The sequence below is a fragment of the Leptonychotes weddellii genome, chromosome 14, assembly GCF_054177405.1.
Source record: "Leptonychotes weddellii isolate Sample4059 chromosome 14, ASM5417740v2, whole genome shotgun sequence".
Lineage (NCBI taxonomy): Eukaryota > Metazoa > Chordata > Mammalia > Carnivora > Phocidae > Leptonychotes > Leptonychotes weddellii.
Genome location: NC_138382.1, coordinates 9,021,126 through 9,048,845, shown reverse-complemented (window position 1 = coordinate 9,048,845; position 27,720 = coordinate 9,021,126). Strand labels below are relative to the sequence as shown.

Genomic DNA, 27,720 nt, shown 5'->3' with positions numbered 1-27,720 from the left:
TCTAGTGATGGGGGTGGGGTGCCTCATTTGAGGTGTCTCTTCTGAACGCCAACACTGAGGTGTTCTGTACATCCACACTCAGGCTCTACCTTGGGCTTGTGTCCTGGAGTCCCAGAGGGACTCATCAGTTGTTTGGTTATTTTTCCCTATACTCTCCTTGGTACATCTTTTTTTTTTTTTTAATTTTAATTTTTTTTAAAGATTTTACTTATTTATGAGAGACAGAGAGAAAAGGGACAAGCAGACTTCACGCTGAGTACAGAGCCCAGTGCTGGGCTCGATTCTCACGAACCTGAGATCACGACCTGAGCCGAAATCAAGAGTCAGATGTTTAACTGACTGAGCCACCCAGGTGCCCCGGTATGCACCTTTTAAAGAAAACATTAACATCGCCCTGTTCTTTGGTCTCCAACATCGAACTTTCTATCATCATATGGGCTGGCTCATTACCAGATTTATTTGGTCAATTTCACATTTCTTCCTTTCAAAGAAACACCATTCACCTATGTAAAGAGCTCTCTCTCTCTCTCTCTTTTTTTTTTTCTTTTGTCTGATTCAATTATCAGGGCCTGAAGAAAACTGGGGCATAAGTGATGTTGCCTTTAGACCCCCTCCACCTTCCTATTCCCTTCCCTCTTTGGCTCCTCCCATTTGCAGAATGTTCTGGAATTCTCGTCCAGACATGGTCTCCAAGGTTCTAACTGTACCTTTCTTCTCCCCCAACCACCTTCAAAATTGGCCGCCAGCAGATCCATCCTTCAACATGAATTGGTTTGGGCTGGTAAGGACTTAGTGTGTTATCACTCATAGAGTTCACTGCATTTTTACTGAGATACTGTTACTAAATGCAGGGTTGCTGTCTGAAGAAGCAGAGCTAACACGGGAAAGTAGGGACTTTCCACAAACATCATCAGCTTAACAGATGGGCATGTGTGGCCTGATCTTGCTACCTCATTCTAGGTGCCAGAGTTAGGTGCGGACAACACCGAATGCGGACTTACGGGAGAAGGATTACACAGAGCAGGGAGGAACTCCAGGCCCCATCTTCTCCTTTCTCTCTTGGTGCCTGGTTGTCTTTGTAACTGCGGTTTCTGCTGTAATCACTTCTCCTACCTGAGAGCTCACGGGATGGGGTGAAGGCCCAGGCAAAGGACTGCTAAGAAGATGCCCAGGATCTTGGGCCAGTGCCAAGAACAGCAAGCTTTCAAGTCCAGAGATAGCCCTATGGCACGACTTTTGGGGACAGAATTTCCTTCACCAGAGTGTTCACATCATCCCAAGTTTGCCTTGGTGAATTCTCCTCTCCAACTGTAGACTCTCTAAAGCAGCACAAAGACAAGCCTCCACCCAACACTTAGCCTGCCTCTGACCACAGCCTGTTCCTTCCAAAGGTAAATGAAAGAGAGGAGTCGGTGATGTTTTATACGTTGTCAGCTCCAATCTGACAGCCGCAATAAATTTTCCTTAAAAATGTGTAATGTATAATACCAAACGTTTCTTTTCTGTTCCTGGTTGGTTAGAGTGTATCGCGTCTGCCATGCCCAAAATTATTTGGCCTTTCAGACAATATGCTGTTACTTTTAATTATAGCCTCAAGACAGTTTGTAGCACCCTGAAAACTCTGTGAAGTTGCCATTGGCTCAAAGTGCCTCTTCTTTATTTTAGATCCTGGGCTTTATAAGCAGGAACCACGTCTTGGGACCATTGGAACTTCTCAACAGGATTCCACACGCTAAGGATCTTTTAAGTTGTCATATGTCCCGGACAGGCATTTACCATATCTTGAGGAGCATGTGGGGCTCAAGATGTGAGGGCAAGAGAGGGCTGAGCTGTTTATTATTAAACTGACAGGAAACGGCCCAGCTGCTTTTGGCTGGGCAAAAGAGGATAAATTAATTGCTTTATAGAAATTCCTTTCTGCATTCTTTAGGAAAAAATTTTCCATGTAAGCTAAGTGATCAAATTGAGCAGTTTTGGGCTCAACAACTTTGACATTGTCCCTTGAAGGAATGAAACAATTAAAGCAGCTGATTTCCTCTGAGAAAAGACCATTTATAATAATCTATGTACTCTGCAGAAAAGATTCACAGTAGACTCATTGCAAGACCCTAATACCAGAATGTTATGGGGTTTTTCCTTGCTGGGATTCCCCCCACTTTTTTTTTTTCCTTTAATGCTTCCCCATGTTTTAGGCATACGATGTACTCACCTAGAGCAGCTCCTGATCCTTTTCCCCTCATTCCCAAAGTTATCCCAGTACCACCGTTTGGGAATAAACAACATTTAAAGGGCCCAAAGGAGAAGAAAACCAGTTAAGAATAAAAAACTGAGGGCAGTTGGCTAGGAGAGTTGGCAGGATGTGTATAATTCCAGGGAGGGGTTTCATGAAGATGGAGAAGGTCAACAGTGTCTGATGCAAGGAAAGGTCAAGTTAGAACAGGACAGGAAAGAAGTTGCTGGCTACCCAACGAAAGGTCATCCGTGGCTGTATCAAGGACAGCTGCTGCAGAGGGGCGAGGCTGGACGCCTGAGGACACTGGATTAGGCAGTGCAAGGGAGCAGAGAGGAAGTAGAGATTTGGTGGTCAGGGGAAGGGGAGAGAGGAGCTTGACGATGAAGGTTTTCTTTTCAGATGGGACTGAATCAAGCAGGTTTCTAGGAAGAAGCAAGGAGTCAGGGAATGGAGGGTATTGGCCAAGACAGGATATGATGCGTTTCAGGTGGAAAGAGCTGGAATAAAAACTTGGATGAAATCCCTGTTCTGGGTGCCTTTTTTGCCTTCCCCATGACACATCCCAGACAAATATTTGGTGCATGAACAGATTTTGGACTTCGAAGGGCTTCACTTTTATTGTGCTTGAGGTTTGTTCCTTGGTGAAACATAAAGAGACAAAGTTGTACACACAAAAAGGAAATGATATTTGATGAAAACTCACCCTTCAGTAATTGCTCTAAAATCTTTTGCCCGTTGCTCATGTGGGTATTTGAATGACATCTGGAATATGTTCCAACCCCTGGAAGGATTCATGGTATTGGAGCTGAGTTCAGAGTCTCAAAAACAAGCCCAAACCTGTTCCTTTCAGTAGTCAGGGTAAAGTTTAATATCCTTCTTTGGAAAGCTTTTGCACGTTAAGCTTGCCACCGCTAAGCTGCTGGAAAGGGAAAATGCCAGAAGTTTAACTCCTATAGCAACTCTCTTACGCAAGTTACATAACCTTCCTTAGTTTGTAAAGCAGAGATAATAATACCTACCTCATGGGGTTGTTGTGAGGATTAAATGGGCCAATTAATATAGTCCCTGTCAGACGGTAAGCACGTATTAAGTGTGAGCTTATGTGCTTAATTGTAGTAATAGTAGTTGTAGCAGCGGGCTTTTCTAGGTCATAAGGATTATAGACACTGTCAGGTTGCCTCTGTTAATAGTGGATTATTTTAAGGATGCCCCACAAGGTAAGGAGAACAGGAGCCTACCTAGTTAGCTCATTGGGTCTGTAGATCCAAGGGCAATTCTTTTTTTTTTTCCCCTCTCTCTCCCTTGCCAACATTTACAAATGTCATATTTCACATGAAAATCCAAATTTCTGGTAGCACTAGGCATGTACTGCAGCATAGCAACGATGCTCTGTCTGGAGCTCAGCAGTCCCTCAGATCTGCACACGGGTCTGGGATCTCAGCTTTGCCAAGGTTAGTGCCAATCCCTGCTACGAGTAGACGTGGGCCCGGGGCCTCCATGTAAGGCTGTGCATGTTGCTCACTGTACAAGGCACCCAGCTATGGGGCCAAATCAGGGCTCACTTCCTATAATCTGCAAAGGGCAATTCTTATAGCCTGACAGATTTGGGACTCAGGGTCTCCTTTTCTTCTTTTCTCTATTGCTCCCCCTTCCTCATCTACTAGCCCTGCTGACATCTTTCCATTTCAGGTTTCTTCTCACTTATAGCTTCTACTGCTTTATGACTTCTGTTTACTGCGTCCGTCTGTGTGTTTCCACACCTCTGCCCACTCCACCATGCTTGACAGGATCAACTGATTTGCCTAAGATCATACAATCAATAGGTGATGAAGACAGATTTGAACCAAGCTTACCCCTTGTTGGAAAATGATTACTGAGTAAGTTAGCATGAGGACATTGAAGATAATTTATTAGGTTTGCTTATTTAAAAAAATCCAGTATAGATTTCCTTGCTTAAATGAGGACAGGCTTTATTGTTAATTTTTACGGATAGCCCGCATGCATTTAAACTAACTTGTTATTTCCTGGTCTAGGGAAAACTCGGAAAGGGGCCAAGTTGATCCTAGGGTGTCCAAAGGCACAAAGTGCTTCATTTTGTCCTTGGGACAAGGGTTTGATTCAAAAGTGTGTTTGTCTGAGAGTAGCTGTGAAAACTTGATTTTACCTTCTTTACTGTCCATCTCTCCTGGAAAAGGACTTGACCCCCATTCCCACCATTGCTTTTTGGGACTCATTATCTTCCTCAGCCCCCTGGGCCCCCGTGGGACCGTCTGGGCTTCATTTCCTCAGTGTTCCTGTATGCGGTTAGCGGAAGCAGGGTAAACTGAATCGTGACCCGACACCATGGCCGATTTCGTTTCTGTGTTATTCTCTCAAGTGACTAGTCATTCACCCCACTGAAACACTTCCTTTATGCTTTAGAGTGGTGAGAATTACAAGCATAGGTCAGAGATTCGTGCCATCTTTAAATCGTAACACACAGATCTCTGCTTCCTTGATGATCGCGCTTACTTGATGCAACTTTCTGTAGGAACAGAGATAGCGGTGGACTTTCTTGGGCGTTTCGAGAACCGAGTTCTCATCTCATCTTTGCTTGTCAGTTTTAGGCAGTGGTTCAACCTCACTGAGTGTTTTATTTTCTTTTTTTTTTTTTTAAGATTTTATTTATTTATTTATTGGAGAGCGAGCGAGAGAGAAACAGCATGAGAGAGAGGGTCAGAGGGAGAAGCAGGCTCCCCGCTGAGCCGGGAGCCCGATGTGGGACTCGATCCCAGGACCCTGGGATCATGACCTGAGCCGAAGGCAGTCGCTTAATCAACTGAGCCACCCAGGCGCCCCTCACTGAGTGTTTTCTGACTTGTCTTGCTCACCTCCTAGGCAGTGAGGCTCTGGGCAGGGAAGGTGGGCCTTCGTAAGTTCTAAAATTATGCCGAAACGAGATACTAGCAAAGCTGGAGACGTGTTCCCTGCCTCTTGTGGGGAAGACCTTGTGCTTGACCCAAAGGGATGGTGCAGGAAGAGCTGGTCCTGTGTCGGCTTTGCACCCCCAATGTGCGATAGCTTCATTTCAGAGACCGGTTTTAGGTTTCTCGTTCCTAAAATCTCATTCATGTTAATTACTGCGTATTAACTTCACCTTAGCGTGTTTAGCACACAGTCCCCTGGTTCAAAGGCATTTGAACACCCTCAGGGATCATGATGCCACACTCAGGCATTGAGAAAAGAGGGTGTGGCCAACATTTTGAATTGCGTTCAAATGCAACTTTGTATAAAACACGAAGTATTCAAGAACTGGAGGAAGTTAAAGCTCTATGTTATTCCCTTGTTAACTGTGAGAAGTAAAGCTATTTTCCTTGTGTGTTTAATATTTGGGAACTGCATAGGAGATTAGCTTAATAGGAACCACAATATCAACAGTAAGATACATTCTTTTTTTTTTTTAAGATTTTATTTGTTTGAGAGAGAGCGAGAGAGAGAAAGAGAGAGAGAGAGCACAAGATGGGGGGCAGAGGGAGAGGGAGAGGCAGACTCCCCGCTGAGCAGGGACCCCGATGTGGGGCTCCATCCCAGGACCCCGGGATCATGACCTGAGCCAAAGGCAGACGCTTAACTATCTGAGTCACCCAGACGCCCCCATACACAATAAATTATTATTCTCATATTGCACATGAGGGAAAACACTGCATAAGAAACCTCTTCCCCCCCAAAATTGGGTGAGCTGTTGTTTTAAGCCAGTATTCTTGACTTAAAATAGCTTTTTGGTCCATAACTCATGCTTCACAATTTCACCAAAGCAAATGCCATAATATCCACCATCTTGAATAACTCTTTAGTGCACAGAGTGTATTCTAATTTATTAGAAAGGGATTTAAGGGGTTTTTACTTCTGCATATTTTCACAGTAACATGACAAACACTTTATTTTTATTTATTTTTTTGAGAGAGAGAGAGAACATAGGCAGGGGGTGAGGGCAGAGGGAGTGGGAGAAAGAGAATCTTAAGCAGACTCCATGCTCAGCACAGAGCCCCATGTGGGGCTCGATCCCAGGACCCTGAGAGCATGACCTGAGCCCAACTCGAGAGTTGGCAGCTTAGGTGACTGAGCCACCCAGGCGCCCCCACAAGACGAACACTTTAGTAAGGGAGGAGCAAAGGAACTTATTTTTATAACTGGATAGAAATGTCATTAAGGATATACAGCATCAGGATTTTTATGGCATGTAGTGGATGGAAAATAAGAATGAGGCTCTTTCTGAGGCCAGCAGGGAAGACTATTTACAGAAAAGATAAAGGGCATGGGGGCTTCCTGACAAATGTTGGCAGAAGACTGGGCATGGCTTCCGGACCGGGATGAGTGCTACAGCTGAGCGAGTGTGAATGTGCCCATCCAGCCCAGGGAGACACCTGGGAGAGGAGACGGGGGCTCCTTAGGTCAGACGCTCTGCTTCAGACCTGGCTCCAGTCACTCAGGTCTTCTCTGCTTCCATTCCCTTTTCTGGAAGATGGGGCTATTACTTATCCCATGGGAGAGCTGTGTGAGGACTAGTGTGGCTTTACAGAATGTGTATAATACTCAGACCTTATAAAGACATACATTTCAGAAGCCTCAGGGAGAGTTCCTTTGCTCTGCGAGTAGCTAAATATGTTAGTTGAGGTGGGGTCTGGCCACATTTTCTTTTTGAACAATTTTCCCTCATTTTGGCCATCTCCTCCCTTCCTATGAAGACACCAAAAGATTGTCTTGCCTCAGATGCCTGCAGTCATGAAACAGCAGGACCATGAGCGGAAAGATCACTGGATAGTGCAATGCTTGGTTTAGAATAAGGAAGCTTGTTACAAAATACAGAAGCTCGGGCGGCAGTGCACATTTGCATATAAGCTTTTCTTAAGGGCAGGGACCGTTGTCTGCTTTCCTCACTGTGGCACCTTGAAAAGGGGGGTGCTCAGTAATTGTTTGTTGAAAGAAGAAATCAAGGTCAGACTTCTGGGCTTAATGTCTCCTCTTTCCTTCCTATTTTTCCTAAGAGATTCTCTTCATTCTACAACTTTCCTAATCTGCTCTCTCTCCAAAACATCGCCCCTTGGAGACTCCAGCCCTCCCCCCTTCCCCACTCAAGAGCTCTTTCCTAAAGTTAACAATAGTTAGCCATTAACAGCTTCATAACTTAGGAACAATGCGGTTTCTCTGGTGTAAGGAGAATGGTTCCCATCCTCCAATCTAAAATAAATGTTGAGGGGCACCTGGGTGGCTCAGTCAGTTAAGTGTCTGACTCTTGGTTTGGCCCAGGTCATGATCTCAGGGTGGTGGGATCAAGCCCCGCGTTGAGCAATGTGCTCAGTGCAGAGTCTGCTTGAGATTCTCTCTCTCTGCTCCTCCACCCACGCACGCGCTCTCTGTCTCTCTCCCTCTCTCAAATAAATAAATAAATAAATAAATAAAATGTTTAAAAATATATAAAATTAAATAAATTTTGAGAAAAAAATAGAGATGGTTTGGGGTTGGGGAATTTGGTAATTTTGGGGTGCATTTATTTGTATAAAGTGGCATATTTTGGCTAAATCTGAGGAGGAAATATAAACGGTGGTAAATGAATGTCCGTTAGGATCTTGATTTTCAAATTAACTGGGCGGGCAGGGTTAGTTAGGCTAAGGGAGGTGGTCAGATGGTCGAGTCCAAAGTCTGAGGGTGGGTCAGTGGAAGGCAAGGGCAGCCTGGCAGGTGGACCTGGAATTTGTCGGCTCACAACAGACGAGGGGTTCTCAGGCTTGAGGGTGCATCAGAATCACTTGGGGGGCTTGTTAAAACACAGATGGTTGCCCCCCACCCCAGAGTTTAGGATTCAGTAGGTCTGCAGTGGGGCCCAAGCATTTGCATTTCTAACAAATTACCAGGGGATGTTGCTGTCGCTGGTCTGAGAAGAGCTGCAGTATAGGGAGAGTATGAAGGTACAGCCAATCTTCCTAGCCTCCGCTTAGTATGTTTGTCGACCACAAGCTGAGGCTGGGTTCAAGAGCAAACAAAAACTTTCTCAGGCACCCCAGTAAATTCCACAATTTAAGGAAGGAAACTGACAAGAAAGGAGGGGGTTAAAATTGTCCCATTTCACCTTATAGTAAAAGGCATTTTTGTACTTCACAGCTGCAAGCACTTTGGTCTTAGAGGCCACAAGCCTCTTGGGGTCTTACTGAAGGCACTTCACTAAGACGCAGACTCACTGCTCATTCACTGCCTTGGCCAGCATATCTGAAAACAGCCCCATTATACGGTCTTGGAGGAAAAAAAAAAGCATGTGGGCTCTTAATGGCTAAGGAGCTGGCCAAGCCCAGGACAAATAATTTAGATAAATCACAACTCAGAACGGAGAAATGAGGTGCTTTTAATTAATGGTGCCCAACAGTGTTTGTTGAGTTTAATGGAATCCAGGTGGATCAGGAGGTGGATACAAGGGCTCAAAGTATGTGAGAACACAGTTTTATTTAGAAATTCCAGGAGATGAAGAAACAAAATAATACAAGAGCCCTCAAGAGACCCTTAAGATGTGCAGGCTCGTTCCCATGTCTCAGCAGAAGAATTTATGTTATTTAGAAAGCTGACAAGGTTGTAGGTTAAAAATGTGTGTGTGTGTGTGTGCGTATACAATTTCTGTCACAAAATTAGGGCAACCACTGCACAAGCTATATGGAAAAAGAAAAGAGAATAGAAAGAACTATTGTTGTCTCTCTAACGTATCTGTGAATAGCATCTCCTGCTAGTAGTTTTGCTTCTATGTATTTTTAAATTGTGTATTTAGATTTAAATACATTTTTTTTAAAAAGCTTATATAATCATAGTGACTAAGAGCCCAGTCGCTAGAGTCAGATAGCATTGGTTTCAAATCCTGACTCCAGACATTTCCTGCCCGGTGTTTTGTACTTGTTGAATGGGGGAAGACAAACTCCGTTCATAGTGTTGCTGTGGGAATTCAGTGGAATGGTCCACATCCAGTGCTCAGCACAGAACCAGGCCTAGTGTAAGCACTTGATACATATCGGCATAATTTTCCATTTTCACTAAGAAGCTGTGTCAACCTTCCACAATCCTAATAATTGGGAACATTATCGACATCTAGAAACATGGCTATTTTTATTTCATGACTCTGGTAAGATTTCATTCCGCAAATTCTTCCGTGGTTCAGACACTGCTTGGAAGAAGATCTTCTTTGACCAGCTTGTTGAGAGCCCTTATTACCTGGGTTTTCCTCAGAAATTAGAATCATCAAAGAGCAGTCTAAGTCAAAATATACCAGTGACCATTGGGCTTGGAGAGTTTGGTTTATTTGCTCTTTAGCAAGGCTGGGTGACTTTCCTCCAAGACTGCAGACTCTGACTGCACCATTTTGGGCATCACATACAGCCATGTAGACAGTGGGTTGCTAGGGAGACAGGTAAGAAACTGTGGGTGGAGAGATGTAGATCTCTTACCCCTGTTGGAAAAACAACCCTAAACTCAAGCTTAGCCAAATCTACATCTGCAACCTGGACTTCTCATTTCTGCCCCAGACCTGCTTATCCCATTGCCAACTTGACCTCCACTTGGAGTCCTCTTGGGACCCCAAACCCAAAATGTCTAAACCAAATCTTCAGGCTGACAGGAAGTCATCACACTGTCCTGAGTTTTACGGTTGCCCTGTAAAAGAAGGGATTAATTTTGTCAGATAGCTTCCTGCCCACAAAGGGAAGAAAAGAGCTCCTCAATGAAGACCTTGGTTTTGTTTATCAGATAAACAGATCTTGACTCTACAGGATAGTTATAGGTACAATAAGCAGAACAGCCAGTTCGTTCATTAACTCCTTAAATGCAACCATGTTGTACATTCTCTTATATTTCTAAAGTGTTAACTGACAAAATACTGTGAAGAACAAATACACAAATCCTTTGGCCCAGCAATTCCACTTCTAGGACTTTATTCCACAGATGTATTTGTAAATGTGTGAATTAGCCTATGTGCGATTTACTGAACATTATTTGTGCTGGCAAAAAGTTGGAAACAACATGGAATGTAAATTGGTGCAGCCACTCTGGAAAACAGCGTGGAGATTCCTCAGAAAAACTTAAAAAGGTTTTCCATTTGCGATAACATAGATGGGCCTTGAGGGCATTATACTAAGTGAAGTAAGTCAGAGAAAGACAAATACTGTAGAATCTCACTTATATGTAGAATCTAAAACAGAACAAAAAACTGAGCTCATAGATGTGGGGAACAGATTGGTGGTTGCCAGAGGTACTAGGTGGGGATGGGCAAAATGGGTGAAGGGGGTCAATTGGTGCAGACTTCCAGTTATAAAATAAATAAGTCACAGGGATGTAATGTATAACATGGTGAGTATAGTTAATAATACTGTGTTACATATTTGAAAGTTGCTGAGAGAGTAGATCTTAAAAGTTCTCGTCATAAAAAAATCTGTAACTATGTATAGTGGCGGGTATTAACTAGGCTTATTGTGTGATCATTTTGCAATATTTACAAATATCAAATCATTATGTTTTATACCTGAAACTAATATAATTTTATGTCAATTATACCTCAATAAAAAAATTGGAAATAACAAAAATATGTAAAAGAGATTAGTTAAGAAAATGCCCATCTATATAGTAGAATATAGATACAACCATAAAAAAGACTGAGGGAATTCTTATGTGCTTATCTATCAGGCAAAATGCAGCTCACCAGTGAATGGATAAACAGATTGTGGTATATTCATACAATGTAATACTCCTTCATTGAAAAAAAAGAACAACTATTGGTACACACTACTGTATAGATGAATCTCAAATATTATTTTCCCATTTGTGTACAGTATTGGAGAAAGAATATATATATGTAGTTCTATCTATACTGTATATGTACAGTAATACACATAAGAAACTATTATGTGGATTGTCTATGGGGAGGGAACTTGCATAACTGGAAGACAAAATAAGAGGGAGACATTTTGTAATGTTCTTTTTTATACTTTTTATATTTAAAAGTACACAAATAGAGGGGCACCTGGGTGGCTCAGTCGGTTAAGCGTCTGCCTTCGGCTCAGGTCATGATCCCGGGGTCCTGGGATCGAGCCCTGCATCGGGCTCCCTGCTCGGCGGGGAGTCTGCTACTCCCTCTCCCACTCCCCCTGCTTGTGTTTACTCTCTTGCTGTCTCTCTCTCTGTCAAATAAATAAATAAAATCTTTTAAAAAAGTACCTAAATATTGCATACTCAAAATAAAAATAGAATAGTTTATAACTATATCTAAATATTATATATAATTTTTTTCTCGTTTTTCCTTTTTGGTTTATAACTAGTTTTTTAAAATTCATTTATTCAACCTATGTGTATAAACATAAAGAAGATGTTTAATATTATTCCATCTGCAAAAATAAGCGATATTTAGAAAGCTAGTATGTTTTTGTTGATCCTGAGTTTAATTCTACTGTGGTGTGAGACTAACTGTTCTAGATCATTTCTGAACTTTGAAGTTTGTTGAGACTTGCTTTGTGATCCAGTATATGGCTACTTTTGGAAATGGCACAGGAAGAATGTTTACTCTGTCATTAAGTGTAGATTTTCTATATAAGTCAATTAGATCAAGTTTGTTTATCATCTTCAAATCTTATATATCTCTGATTTTTTAATTTACATGTTCCTATCACTTACTAAAAGAAGTATGCTCAAGTCTTTCACTGTAATTATGAATTTGATATTTCTCCTCTTCTGCAGTTCTTGCTTTATATGTTTTGAGCCTTTATTACTTGGTGCATGCACATTTAAGATCACTATATCTTTCTGGTGAACTGACTTTTGATCATTTAGAAAATGTTTACCTTTTGTCACACTTGTTGCTTTAAAATCCTTTTTGCCATATTACTATAGCTACACCAGCTTTCTTTTGGCTATTTTTGCCTAACTTTTTTCCACCACTTTGTAAGCAGTTTATCTAGGCATTTACCCAAGACAAATAAAAGACTATGTCCATAAAAAGGCTTGCACATGAATGTTAATAGCAGCTTTATTTGTAACAGCCCCAAACTGGAGAAAACTCAAATGTCCTTTAACAGGTGAATGGATAAACAAATGGTGGTATATCCATGCAATGGAATACTCCTCTATAATTAAAGGAAATGAACGATTGATGTATGCTACAACATAGATCTCAAAATAATTACGCTTGTGAAAGGAGCCAGAAAAAAGAGATCCATTGTGTGGCTCTATTTATGTAAAATTCTAGAAAATGCAAGCTAATCTATAATGATAGAAGATAAATTAGTGGTTACCAGGGAGCAAGGGTTGGGGGAAGGAGGGAGATTAAGAAGTGGCATGAGGAAGTTTTGTGATTTCAGTGGTGGTTTCATGGGTGTACACTTGTGTCAAACTTATAAATTATCCACTTTAAATATGCACAGAATAGGGCGCCTGGGTGGCTCAGTTGGTTAAGTGACTGCCTTCGGCTCAGGTCATGATCCTGGAGTCCCTGGATAGAGTCCCGCATCGGGCTCCCTGCTCGGCAGGGAGTCTGCTTCTCCCTCTGACCCTCCTCCCTCTCATGCTCTCTCTCTCTCTCTCATTCTCTCTCTCAAATAAAATAAATAAAATCTTTTAAAAAAAATGCACAGAATATTGCATGTCAATTATACCTCAGTAAATCTGTTAAAAAAGTAAAGTATCTAAGTACGTCTCTTGTAAGTAGCATATAGTTTTTTTATGTAATCTGATGATCTTTGTCTTGTAATTGGTGAATTTACTCTAACTATATTTAATATAATTACTGACATATTTGAGTTTGTTTTTTCCTTGCACTCCTTCCTTCCTAAGACTCAGATAACTTATCTCAAACATGATGATAACAAACCAGTAAAAGTAAAAGTCTCACTAAGTTATAAATCATTACAGTTTTCAATTAGCAATAGTCGCGCCTCGGATAAACCTCATTGGCTACGAGACTGCCACTGCGCAAAGCTAAATCATTACAGCTTTCAGTTTCTTTCCTGGTTTTCAGAAATGAGCAAGATGAATCCTAGATAAAATTCTAAAGCAGATGCCCCTTTTCAACAGAAAGGTTTATACTTAGGCAGATTGCCTGGCATTTTTTTTTTTTTTTTTTTTTTACCTTTTGAACCCCTTCACTCATTTCTCCCATGCCTTTCGGCAACCACTAATCTGTTGTCTGTATCTATGCGCTTGTTTCTGGTTTTGTTGTAGATTCCATATATAAGAGATATCATATAGTATTTGTCTTTCCTTGTCAGATTTATTTCACTTATCATAATGCCCTCGAGGTCTGTACATGTTATTGCAAAAGGGAAAATTTAATTTTTTTTCAAGATTTTATTTATTTATTTTAGAGAGGGGGGGTGGGCAGAGGGAGAGGAAGAGAGAGAATCCCAAGCAGACTCTGTGCTGAGCGCAGAGCCCCACGCAGGGCTCCATCCCACGACCCTGAGATCACAACCTGAGCCAAAATCAAGGGTCAGATGCCTGACTGACTGAGCCACCCAGGTGCCCCGAGATTTTACTTTTTTTTTTATAGCTGAATAATACTCCACTGTGTATGTATATACAATTTATTTATCTATTCATCCATTGATGGACACTTAGGTTATTTCCATGTCTTGGCTCTTGTACATAATGCTGCAAAGAACATGAGGATGCATATATCTTTTTGAGTTAGTGTTTTTGTATTCTTTGGATAAATACCCAGAAGTGGAATTGCTGCATCATATGGTAGTTTTATCTTTAATTTTTTTGGGGAACCTCCATACTGTTTTCCACAGTGGCTGTACCAATTTACATTCCCACCAACCGTGCATGAGGGTTCCCTCTTCCCACATCCTCACCAACCCTTATTATTTCTTGCCTTTTGATGTTAGCCATTCAGACAGGTGTGAGGTGATAGCTCCTTGTGGTTTTGATTCGTATTTCCCTGATGATTAATGATGTTGAGCATTTTTTCATGTACCTTCTTTGGAAAGGCCATCTTCTTTGGAAAAATGTATATTTTCTGTATATCTTCTTTGGAAAGATGTCATTTCAGGTCTTCTGCCCATTTTTTAAATCAGATTGGCTTTTTGCTGTTGAGTTGTATGAATTTTTTGAATATATTTTTGATATTAGCCCCTTATCAGATATATGATTTGCAAATATTTTGTTCCACTCGGTAGATTGCCTTTTCATTTTCTTGATGGTTTCCTTTGCTCTGCAGAAAGTTCTTACTTTAATGTAGTCCTACTTATTTGTTTTTGCTTTTGTTGCTTTGCTTTTGGTGTTAGAATAAAAAAATCATTGCCAAGACCTATTTCAAGGAGCTTACTGCCTATATTTTCTTCTAAAAGTTTTATGGTTTCAGGTCTTCCATTCATGTTTTTATTTGAGTTTAAATGTATATTTTTACTGTGTTTTTTCCCCTCTTTTTTTTTTTTTTATTTATTTGACAGAGAGAGAGACAGCGAGAGAGGGAACACAAGCAGGGGGAGAGGGAGAGGCAGGCTTCCCGCGGAGCAGGGAGCCCGATGCGGGGCTCGATCCCAGTACCCTGGGATCATGACGTGAGCTGAAGGCAGACGCTTAACAACTGAGCCACCCAGGCGCCCCTTCCCCTCTTTTTCAACTTGTTTCTTGTTTCCAGAGATTACAACAGTACATACTTATTAGAATTCTGTAATGAGTACTTGCACCATTTTGCAAACAATGCGGGGACTTTAGAAGATATGAACTCCATTTACCCTTCCCACCTTCTGTGTTATCATTGACATGGATTTTAATGCTATGTATATTTTAAATTTATTTAAGATTTTTAATTTTTTTAAAGTGATCTCTAGGGGCACCTGGGTGGCCCAGTCGGTTAAGCATCTGCCTTCGGCTCTGGTCATGATCCCAGAGTCCTGAGATTGAGCCTGGTGTTGGGCTCCCTGCTCAGCGGGGAGCCTGCTTCTCTCTCTCCTGCTCCCCCTGCTTGTGCACTCATGCTCTCTCTCTCCCCCTCTCTCTGTCAAAAAATTAATAAAATCTTAAAAAAATAAAAAAAATAAGGGATCTCTACACCCAACACGGGGCTCGAATTCACAACCCCAAGATCAAGAGTCACATGCTCCACCAACTGAGCCAGCCAGGTGCCCCAATGCTATGTGTATTTTAAATCCACGTTATTATCATTATTATCATTATTTTGTACTGTCGATGCACTTCATTGCTTTCAACACTTTTGTGCTTCCATCTGGAACACTTTTCTGCTCTCCTGGCTGAAGAGCTCCCTTTACTATTTCTTTTAGTCCAGCTCTGCTAGTAATAAATTCTCTCAGTTGTTGTTTATCTAGTAAAGTCTTTATTTATCCTTTCTTAATGAAGGATATTTTCACCAGGTAGAACATTCTAGACTGGTAGTTGTTTTCTTCCAGTGCTTTAAAGATGTCATTGCTTTGGTTTTGGGATTTCACTGTTTCCACTGAGAAGTCAGTGATCAGTCCTACTATGACGCTTTGAAGGCAATGTGTCTTTTCCCCAGATTATTTCAAGAACATTTAAAATTTCTCCTTGATTTTTGTGTTTTACTATGATGTGACTAGGTTTGATTTTCTCTGTATTAATTGTGATGGGAGGTTGTATCTGTGTCTTTGAATCTGTCTTTGGTGCTCCTGTCAACAATATTTCTTTAAATCTCACTTCTCCTGTTTTGTCTCTCCTCCTCTTTTGGGACTTCAGTTTACATATGTTAGATCTGTTTCTTTGTGTGTCAGGACACTTTTTTGGAGACATCTTTTTTCCCCCTTTAAATAGGTACAAACATGGGGTGCCTGGGTGGCTCAGTCAGTTAAGCGTCTGCCTCAGGGTCTTGGGTTTGAGCCCTGCATTGGGGGCTCCCTGCTCGGTGGGGAGTCTGCTTCTCTCTCTCCCTCTGCCTGCCCCTCCCCCTGCTTGTGCTCTCTCTCTCAAGTAAATAAATAAAATCTTTAAAAAAATTACTCAGTACTTATAGGTTTTCTTTTAGGTTATTATGCTGCCTCATCAGTAGGAGGTAGGACTATGTCAGGAGAAAAACTCACTTATATGATGTTTTTCTGATGATATACACAGGCTGGGGGACAGTGATGCCTTAGCGAGACCCTGAAGACATTGGCTAACTCTTCTCTAGGCTCCCTGTGGGAACCCTCAAACACTTCAGTCATCGAATAAATATTCTTCCTATTCAGAGGAATTTTCCAAGTGAAAGGAATTTGGGACTCCCCTGTGAGGAAGAAACATAAGTTCCACAGCTTGTTAATAAGTGGCAAACTTCTCTTTGTAATCATGTTTCCACTTGTTGAATCATCTTTATAAAAGTTGTACATTTATGGCATGTCTGTTTATGAGAAGAGATGGAAAATATGAGAAAATCTGAAACCTGAAATATCTATTATGGAGCCCCAGGCTAATGAACTTCTGAGGAATTTGTTCCAGACTCCATTAACGTGTATGTATATGTAAGGATGGAGTTATATACATGTATTATATATGTAGATAATATATATTATATGTATATTATATATTATATTATGTATATATTATATAATGTATAATATTATATATATATTATATAATGTGTAATATATATAATTTGCTACAGCTATTAATTTTGTAGCCCTTTAAATTTAAAAGTGCACTTTAGGGCCCCCTCAGTGGCTCGGCCAGCAGAGGATGCAACTCTTGATCTTGCGGTCGTGAGTTCCAGCCCCATGTTGGGCATAGAGATTACTTGAAAAAAACAAAAACAAACCAAAAAAAATTAAAAAAATATAAAGGTGCACTTTACTAAGAGTATCTGGGGATGCATCTCAGAAAAATTCTTAGATCGTTTTTTTTGAAAGATTTTATTTATCTTGGGGGTGGGGTGGGGAGGAGCAGAGGGAGAAGGACAAGCCAGAGTCCAAGCCAAGCAGAGCACGGAGCCCGATGCAGGGTTGGATCCCACGATCCCTGAGACCATGACCTGAGCTGAAACCAAGAGTCAGATGCCAAACCAACTAACTGATCCACCCAGGCGCCCCACCTTCTATCGTTTTGATGTGGTCAACCCCAGGAACTACTCACTCGTGAGCCCAGCTGTGTGTTTTCAGACTTTATCCATGCCATGCACTGTGATCCAACCTGGCTTATTTACATCATTCAGAGCTACTTTTTCTACACACAATAGATTTAAAAATCTTTATTATTGTTGTTTTACTATACTGCCCTAACCTTATAATTCAGGAAGTTTGGGGAATAGCATTCTTTCATTGCTTACTTGGTGCAAATCATTGCTGGTCCTGAACAATGGTTATTTTGCAAGGTTAAATTACACCATGTGCCTGTGGCTACATACATGTAATATGCCACCCACAAATGTCTATAATTAGTGTTTATTAGTAGCTGCGTACTTTATGCTTATATTTGTTGAGTGTTTTGTTAGTTACTAAGTCAGTTGTTAGTTACTAAGGGTAAATTATAGGTTTACTTCTCTTTATTCCACCCCGTTCACTGTTGTTTAAAACATGTCACATTCGGGAAAACCCTAAGCCCCTTGAAATACTTATTGACTTGTTTTTTTTCTTGAATCTGTTTTAAAATTCTTCCAACCATTTTGGCTGCTGACCATCCAGCATATAGTGAAAGAATTTTCTTTTAGGGATGAAAGCCAGTGAGAAGCCTTCCGGGGCTCTGTAGTTTTCCTAGCACAGCTGCTGATGTAGATCATGGTGCTGACTGTTCCACTTGGAGATTCTTGAGCATCTTTGCCAGTTTGAGCTGGAAAGGTGCCCAGGAGATGAGATAGCTCAGCCCCTTCATTTCATACGTAATGGAACTAAGAATCAGCTTGGTTAACTAATCTACTTGAACTCAAAGAGCTGGCAAATGGCTACATTTATTGTAAAGAAACAGGACAGCCTGATAGTTTAAATACTTGAATACTACTTCATACTCCTACTTCAAGTATTAGATGTCTTGAAATGGTAAAAACAAACTGCTTTTTTCCATCAGGTCTGTTCCTACTTTTTTTTTTTTTTTTCAAAGTATGGCTCGAAAGTCCTCTTTTTTGGGGGGGTGCAGAGGGAGAGGGAGAAAGGGAGTCTTGGGGCTCTCAATCTCACATGGGGCTCGATCTCACAACCCTGAAATCATGAGCTGAACTGAAATCAAGAGTTGGATGCTTAACCGACTGAGCCACCCAGGCACCTGGGTTCGACAGTCCTCTTATTCCAGAAGCCTTCTAAGCATTCCTAGGCTGAATTACTAACTCCCTCCTCTTTGCTCACAAGGCATGGTCACATTTTTTATTATAATACTCATCATGTTCTATTATGATTATTTATTCAGTTATCCATCTGTCCTCCTCCCTCCCACCCACTGGGCTGAGCCTCCAGGAACAGCAACAGTATCATCTTGGACTTTAATCCCTAGCACTTGGCAGAGAGCCTGGCACTTTTGTGCCCTCGATGTTTTTTTATTTTTTATTTTATTTTTTTTTTAAAGATTTTATTTATTTATTTATTTGAGAGAGAGAGAATGAGAGAGAGCGAGTACATGAGAGGGGGGAGGGTCAGAGGGAGAAGCAGACTCCCTGCCGAGCAGGGAGCCCGATGCGGGACTCGATCCTGGGACTCCAGGATCATGACCTGAGCCAAAGGCAGTCGCTTAACCAACTGAGCCACCCAGGCGCCCCCTCGATGTTTTTTTAATGAGTGAAGGAACTAATACTCTCTCATAGTCTTGCACTATTAGCAAATCTTTATTGACATAAAAATCACCTGGAGTTGTTGGCTAAACATGCAGTTTTCTAGGCCGTGCCATAAGAGATGCTGTTTCTGGACGGGGATAGGGTCTAGGAATCCACATTTTATTAAGCAGCTGATAATTGGAAGCATATGGTCCATAGTTCACACTTGGCATGCTCTGCTCCATCATTAGTTCTACTGGCCCTTAGTCCCAACTGTGTGTATCACAATTATCTGTCCGTCCGAATAAAAACAGAGCTTTGCTACCCATCCCCCTCTACCATTCTGACTCCTGAGTAGGGGTACCAACATTTTAAACAAATCCCAAGGCTCCCTCCCAGTTTAATTTGTAGAAATAAAGAAAATAATATTTTAAAGCATTTTGAGTTATTAGAAAAGTGTCTTAGCTCATCAAGGCAATATCATCATGATATATATAAATCTGGCGTCATGAAAGTTATCTGAAAACATGTTGAATTTGGTCTGAGACTCAAATACAGAGGAAATAGAACCCACACTCCAACACTACCTGCGTGGACACCAAGCCTGGATGACCCCTTGCCTGGGCTGAATTCTCTTCTCTGTGTAGGCAGGCTTTCCCCTTCGCTAGGGTCAATGTAGAGATGAAGAGGCTTGATTTTGATGCTGGGATGCTAGGTGCTTTTCTGAGAATGAAGTTCCATATCACTAACATTATAGCTGAAATTTACAAAATTTAAAAAATTCCCAAGAGTGTACCTGTGCTCGCATGCTATTTGATATGTACATACCTTTTTTCAAAGTGGTGAACTTAAGCAACTTTACATCAGAAAGAGCTGAGTGAGGTAGTGATTAAACTAGCTTTAGATAATTACCAAAAGGATTTCTGATCCTTACACATATACTGTTAGTTTCTATTCAGTTCCTCATTTTACTTTTCACTCGTACCTTACTTGGTACGCACTTTTCCATGGGTGAACCTGATTCACATTTTTATTTTAAGTGGTAAAATCGTATTTCACCTATTTGCTATTATTTCCTCGGTGTTCTCCCTTGTGTTGGGTGCTTTGGTTATTTTCAGTTATTTGCCACCATATGCAGAGTTCTTATATTCATTTCTGCTCAAATTATATGTTTGTATGAAATGGGGTATATTCTCCAAAGTGAAATGATCACATTGAAAAGTAATGACAGTTTTAGAGTTCTTGTTGTGTATTACAGTGTTGCTTTCCAGAGGCACTGAACCAATATACAACCCTGTGGGGTTCCACCGGGGTGTGGGGCATGCCAATTTTCCCACAGTTTGACCAACGTGTGATTTTGTCATTCTAGCTTATTTTTGCTGGTTTAATATGTGCTTAGGTCCTCTCCAGAGAGATTTAATTTGGACGTTCTTTAAACGATAGAAGTTCTTTTCCATGTGGGACGATTCACTATTTTCATTTTAAGGACCAACAATTCATCTCCATATCTGACAGTTTAAAGGGACAGGTTTAATTGCATTCTATAGAATTGATCCCAGGCTCCACTGTCAGGGAAGAGGATCAGTTGTGTGGCTCTGAATTGGGAAACTGATGTGGAGAATTGCAACAGAAACACCCACTGACCCTCTTTAAGAAGGACTGAAGAGCTGGAACATTCTGATTTCATGCTGAAAAAAATATTGGGGTTTTGGCATAGGACGACAGATTTTGCTTCAAAATGAAAGCAAGAATCTGTCCCTGCTTCCTTTCTTTGACTCTCTTATAATGCCATACCTTTCCTGATCCTTTTTAGATATTCCCATTTCAGATAGACCCCTCTGGTCTATGGCAGGAAGAGCTACAGAAGGACCATGAGACGAAATCATGTTATTTGAGAGGTCCTGCTGGGAGGACCTGGGGGCAGAAGTCTTAGGAGCAGTAAGACATGTCTGTCAGAAGGCACCCCAGTCACAGCAAAGGGCCTTTGCTTGGTTGTCTTGTCCCTCTGTGTCTACGGTCATCTCCCTAAGTAAGCAGATAAGCGATCACCATGTTGGTTTGGGTTCCTTTGTGGTGCCAAATGCAAGATACAGTGTTGTTCGTGCAGATGGGCCTTTTGATATGGACAGTGGTCTAATCTGTTGGTTTTTAAAAATTGGTGATGGTTCAATTTGTAATGAAAATCAGCCTATCGAGTACTTGGAAGCAAATTCTGCAGATTTTCCTCCATTCTTGGCTGTTCCATTAAATTTGGTAATTTTTGCCTTCACTCTTGTGTTTTTAGGACACTTGCACACATCCATATCTATATCTGTATCTATATCATCTTTATTGAGAAATAATCTGCCTAGTTCACCCATTTCACATGTGCAATTTGCTAATTCTTAATATATTCACAGAGTTGTGTTTCCATCACCACGCTCAATTTTAAAACATTTTCTTCACCCCAAAAAGAAACCCCATTCCCATTAGCAGTCACTCCCCATTTGCCTCCAAGGCCCCAGCCCTAGGCAACCACTCGTCCACTTTCTGTCTCTATAGACTCTCTTGTTCTGGAAATTTCATATAAGGACTAATAAATATGTGGTCTTTGGGTTTAGCTGCTTTCACTTGGCATGATGTTTTCAAGGTGCATCCCTGTTGTTGTATATGCTAGTACTTCTTTCCTTTTTTGTTGCTAAATAATAGTCCATTGCACGATACACTTTATTTTGTTTATCCATGCAGCAGGTGATAGACATTTGGGTTGTTTCCACTTTTCTATTATGAATAATGCTGCTGTGAACATTCATATCTAAATTTTTGTATGAAAGTATGTTCTCATTTCTCTTGGGTGTACACCTAGGTGTGCATTTGCTGGGATATATATGGGAACACTATGTTTAACTCTTTTGAGGAACTGCCAGACTATTTTCCAAACCAATTGCACAGTTTTACATTCCCACCAATAACGTGTGATGCTCTCATTTCTCCATATCCTCACCAACACCTGCTATCACCCATCTTTTTTTGAAATAGCCATCCTAGTGATTGTGAAGTGGCAGCCCGTGTGGTTTTGATTTGCATTCCCCAGGGGATAATAGAATATTTCTTATCCTAGTATGTTCTTATATTTAAAAAAATTAAATAAAGACAATATCTTAGGAAATTCAGGAATACAATCAGTATGGGCTGCTTTCACTTCCTGGGAGGTCTCACACTTCACTGCATCATCACATAGGGGTTCACCCCTGCCATGAATGTGCTCCAGCCATTTTCTTCCATCCTTGTATCCATCCATCATCCAGAATCCTGGGAAGGAGAGATCATTGTCCTGTGTTGGGTTATGTGCCCACCCCTTTGCTTTGTAGTTATGCCTAGACAGAGTACAGCATGAGTGTGTGGATCCTGGAGGGACATTGAGGTGCTCTTGGATTGGGAGAATGGATGTCACACATGGGACCAGAACAGGCTTTCTGCCTCTGAGAAGAACCACGTTGTCACATTTGAAAGCCAAGCAGACCATGTCAGAAACCTTATAGTGCAGGGTAATTACTAATTATGCTTTAGCACACATTATAATGGAGAAAATGTAAGCTTTATTTGTCGCATTCAAATATATTTTAAAATTATGATTTAAAAAGTTTATATAGCCCTTTGTTGGACACCCAGAATGTTTCAAATATACAATCTCACTTGATCCTCAATAAATGTCTCTTAGTGTCTAATTATACTATATAATAGTCTCACTGTGGTTTATATACACTTTTGTGAACTAGCCTAAGAGTCCACCCACCAACAAATGAGATCAAATGAGAAATGTGACGTGAGAAAACGTATTCTGAACTCCACACAAATGACTAACAAATGAGTGCCTCAGAGTCAGTCTGTTTGTAAGCCAGGGTTTCCCTGGTCAACAGCTCATGCCAGTAGGTGTGAGTAGACAATGGAGAACAACTTCCATGTGCCTGGTTTCCAGCTACCAAGGATGTTGGCTGAGGGGACAACAGTGTTGTGATATGGATGACTCAAAAGATCACTCTACTGGGAGCAGTTTGGAAAACGTACAGTCCTTGGAATCCTAGGTAGCATCTAAGGTGCCTGCAGGGAGGTGGACGTGTTCATATAATAGTTTTCTAGAATGTTCTGTCATAGCAGGCAGCCTACCAGAAGGGTTCAACTGCTTAAAATCAGAATGGCTGGATCAAAATGGCAGCATGGGGTTGAAAGGCCTCTAGTTAGAGACCAGATGTCCCCATGCAGAGACAATGCCTCTGAATGGCCTGGGAAGAAGGATCCAAGCACCGTGGATCTTTCCTGGGGCCTCAGACTCTTCCCCTCCTTCATGCTCCTACCCTTCCAGTATTGGGCAACAGCCATGGTTGGTTGTAGGTGTCCTGGCCTTTGTGAACTTTCCAAGGGTATAGACTATCAGACAAAAGCTACAATGTCCATTCATAGGCCACTGAGGGCATGTTAGTTCTGCTGATTACCCAGCCAAGGCATGGGTTTTAGACCATGATACCAAAGATTGTATCTAGAATTGTGATGATTTGTTAAAATAACCACTTCATTTGGATGTTTGTATTTTACCCAAGGTATTCTTCAGCAGAAATAAGGAAACAGTTTACTCTCCCACCGAACCTTGGCCATTACCATCGACAGAGCATAAGTACCTCTGGCTTCCCCTCTCTTCAACTAGTAAGTATGAGATGGGTTTGCTTAGAGAATGGTCAAGTGCAGAAATGCACAGTGTGTGCTTTTCCTTCTTGCTTTTCCTTAGCTCTTCTGCTGCCACCTTACACCTCCTACTACCAGTTCCTAACTCCATGCCTGCTTTTTGACATCAAACAATTTCGCTCTCTTTCCTTCAGCATGAGCTGGGAGGGCAATGTGGACCTGCAGGGGCCATGGTTCTGAAGTCTCAGGCTTCAGTGGGCAAACGGGCTACTTGATTTCCCCCAAATTATGACTCTTATTTTGGGGAGGGGGAAGTGGCCTGGAACCAAACTACCATTTGTAACAGGCTTTTATTAGGAAAATACATCCCCAAATCTGGAAAGTCAATTTAGGAACCTTAATTTTTAAAAATTGTTTTCTTGGAAGTATAATTTACATACACGAAATTCACTCATTTTAGGTGTACAGTTTGGTGAATTTGGCCAATTTCTAGTCACTTAATCTCAGTCAAGATATAGAACAGTCTCTTTACCCTAAGATACCCCTAGGACCCCTTTGCAGTGGGTCTCTTCTTCCAGCCCCCAGCCCAAGGCAATCACTGATCCACTTCTGTCACAATTTTGCCTTATCTGGAACTTCGTATAATTGGAATCACAGAACAGACCTTAATTTTTAAGATTTTTATTTATTTATTTATTTATTTATTTATTTATTTATTTATTTATTTGTCAGAGACAGAGAGAGAGAGAGCAGAAGCAGGGGGAGCGGCAGGCAGAGGGAGAAGCAGACTCCCTGCTGAGCAAGAAGCCCGATGTGGGACTCCATCCCAGAACCCTGGGATCATGACCTGAGCCGAAGGCAGATGCTTAATCCACTGAGCCACCCAGGCATCCCGACCTTCATTTTTGAAGCACACTCCCCCTTTTAAGTTGAAGGTAGCTTGTATTTTTATATTAACACCTACTGTTGAGTGTGCATTATGTGTTGTATTATTTGAGGAGTAAATGCCAGACATATGTTAGGTGGGCTAAACCTCACTTAAATGAGATGATTTGTAAAACCAGAAGTTGAGTGTTCACTTCCTTTGTGTGAGGCTATGGTCCTCGCTGTACTCACTTCCTCACTCGCAGCACAGCGGCACTTTCTTGCTTCTTCTAGTGGTTATCTTGAGGAGGTTAGGTTATTTTTTTTGTTTCTCACTTATTACTTCAAAACCACTTCTGCTCTTCGAAGTTTTGTAACCTTCCACTTGGTTTCCTGTAGCCGCCATCTTGCCTCCTGTAACAATTTGCACGCCGTGTAACTGTGTATCTTTTAAAGGTATGTTTGCTGGAGTGGTGTGTGGTTATTTCAGTACGATAATTTGTGTGTTGTGTCATTGGTGAAATAGGAGTAGTAAAAAGTGTATAGCATCTTTTACTGCAAGAGGTAATGACATTTCTTCAAAAAAATCTATTTATGACTTCGGTGGCTTGCTAACTGTCCTTTTTGTTTGTACTTTTCCTGTTTCAAAATGCAGGTTATAATAAAAGCACACTCAAAGCATGACGTCCATGCTTTCAGATAGATTAGATCATCTTTAGAGTAAGAAATATTAACTATGTTTTTTTTTGTTTGTTTAATTTGGTGCTAGTATATATTTCATTGAAAACCAAAAAAATTTTTTTTCTTGAATTTCTAATTCAAATTGTATTCCGAAGTATGCAGAATTCAGTTAAAAAGTGACCAGATACACGTTTATATTTAAAACAAGGTAAGGAGGGAGGGTTTGGTGCCTTGCTTGTTGGTAAATTAAGACTGCCGCTCTTTGCAGTGGCTGAATTGAGAAACAGTGTGGACATGGTAATTAAGAGGCTTTAAGGAAGTGTAGCTCGCAAGCTTTAACCCCTTCTCTACACACCAGCTTTGACATTTATGCTGCAGCCTTAAGTTTTTCATTTAAAGTCACAAAGAAAAAAAAACTTGCTTAATATCTGCAGGTGTTCCTTTGGTAGTTTTGCCTCCTCATCCGTAGGTTTTGACAAAAGTGAATGTTGATCAATTTCTTCATTAGCTAGGTAGTCAAATCACCATGTGGCTTAACTACCCATTTTCTAACAGAGGACATCAAAGAAATAGCAAAAATAAGCAACAGCGTTTAACTATGCAAGGATCCTGGGTTCTGCCTGTCGTAATTTATTCCTGATTCTATTTGCAAATGAATAGCCTTTAAAATATATGGCTCTGGGGCACCTGGGTGGCTCAGTCGGTTAAGCGACTGCCTTCGGCTCAGGTCATGATCCTGGAGTCCCGGGATCGAGTCCCGCATCGGGCTCCCTGCTCTGTGGGAAGCCTGCTTCTCCCTCTCCCACTCCCGCTGCTTGTGTTCCCTCTCTCTGTCAAATAGATAAAATCTTTAAAAAAAAAATAAATAAAAATAAAAAAATAAAATAAAATATATGGCTCTTAGTATTCCAGGTTAGCTCCTGAATATCTCTTCCCAGATCTCGACTCCAATTTCAGCACTCGGTGCTGCCCCTGATCCTTCTTGTTAACTGCACGAGGAACAGGAAGCATGAGGGAGCCAAGAGGCCTGATTTTAATTCCCCCTTTAAAAAAAAAAAATGCACAGCCTGCCGAGGAAATCACCCTAACGTTTACCTGCCGCCATGCTGTCATGTCACAATGAAGTGGCCATTCTTTCCCCTGAATCATCTTCCCGAATGAAGGTTCCTCCGACAGACATCATCAACTTAATGGTGATTTCCCTTTACCTTAAAAAAAAATCCATTTCATAGAAAGATAATGGGACATTTCAGCAAGCTTCATTCCTGGCAAGGCAGAGAAGTAGCTTATCATCTAAAGACTCTCAAGCTGAAGTAGCTTTAAAAAAAAACTTAAAGGCGAAGCTATAGACTGTTCATTGTTTGGTTTCAGACAATTGGAAAATAAGACCAAGTGCATTTTGGCTTTGTTTCCCTTACCTTTATTTATATAACTACCCATTTCAACAACCCCACATGCTAATACGAATGGCTATTTAATTTTTAGAAGTATTTAATGGTGCCACGTTATTTAAAACCCAATCAGTGGGGCGCCTGGGTGGCTCAGTCAGTTGAGCATCAGACTCTTAGTTTCGGCTCAGGTCATGATCTCAGGGTCGTGAGATTGAGCCCCACACTGGGCTCCGAGCTCAGTCGAGAGTCTGCTGGAAGATTCTCTGCCTCTGCCCCACCCCAAATAAATAAATAAAAATCTTAAAGAAAATAAAACCCAATCAATGATTAGTTTGTTGTCTTGCAAGAGGCCAGAACTTGGCCACAAGCCTAAGTGGACCCCGTTTTGCTTGAATATACCTGCCTTTCATGAATTTGTGAATATGAATAGAATTTTTGTGTTGCAGAAATGTGCATTGTATCCTAAAATTGTATCATAAAATTTTCTTTTATACATAAATCATTAAAAATAAGCACGTATTTTTTTTTTTTCCTACAAAAACTGGTGAGATGGGTCCCGGGTGAAGCATTACTGCCACTGATTTGGTATATAATCTGGGGCAAGTTAATCTCTGTGAAGCCTCTGGCTTTTTTTATTTGCCATGTTGGCCTAAGAGTGCTCCCCCTCCCATTAGGGTTAATAGAATGGTATCATAGACGTTGTGTAAATACTGGTGAATGGCTCTGTCCACGTGTTTGGCACTGTCTGTTGTCTGTATATTGGAGAAAGGGTGAGAGATTAAAAGGTGGCCAGAGGTGGTTTCAGCTCTGAAAGGCCTTGTGGTCTACTTGGGAGGACAGATGATACTGAGGACCTATACTGTCTTTTAAGCATGCTAGGTGTTCAAAAGGAGGTAAAAGCTTGCTGAGGGAGGCGGAAAAGACTTAAAGGAAAGTTTTCAGCCCTGGTTGCACATTAGAATCATCCGGGACCTTTAGAAACATCTGTGGCCAGGCCCACCAGAGAACAATGAAATCAGAATCTCTAAGGGCTGGAGCCTAGGTATCTTGATATGTTAAAGTTCCCTGGGATTTTAGCATGTGATCCAGATGGAGGGTTGTTTAAAGAACCTACATAGGTAGAAGTATTCCAAATAGGAGCAAAAAACATAAAGAAAGGTAGTTTCTTTTGTGGTCCGAGTTGCTCTGGATTTCAGAAAATGTGGTGGGCA

General features: G+C 41.1%; 1 protein-coding gene and 1 pseudogene across 2 annotated transcripts in view; one reads left to right on the top strand and one right to left on the bottom strand.

Moving 5' to 3' along the window:
• The window catches only part of DOCK8 (dedicator of cytokinesis 8), a 219,317-nt gene that overhangs the window by 26,035 nt on the left and 165,562 nt on the right, over window positions 1-27,720 (top strand). Inside the window, exon 2 of one of the 2 annotated variants that reach the window (XM_081802802.1) lies at window positions 23,492-23,594. In XM_081802802.1, coding sequence (XP_081658928.1) covers window positions 23,492-23,594 — 103 coding nt within the window. Of the gene's footprint in view, window positions 1-23,491; window positions 23,595-24,753; window positions 24,894-27,720 lie in introns of those variants that run through there. The other variant, XM_081802803.1, reaches the window with a different exon arrangement.
• Window positions 13,061-13,209, bottom strand: LOC145717204 (U4 spliceosomal RNA; annotated as a pseudogene).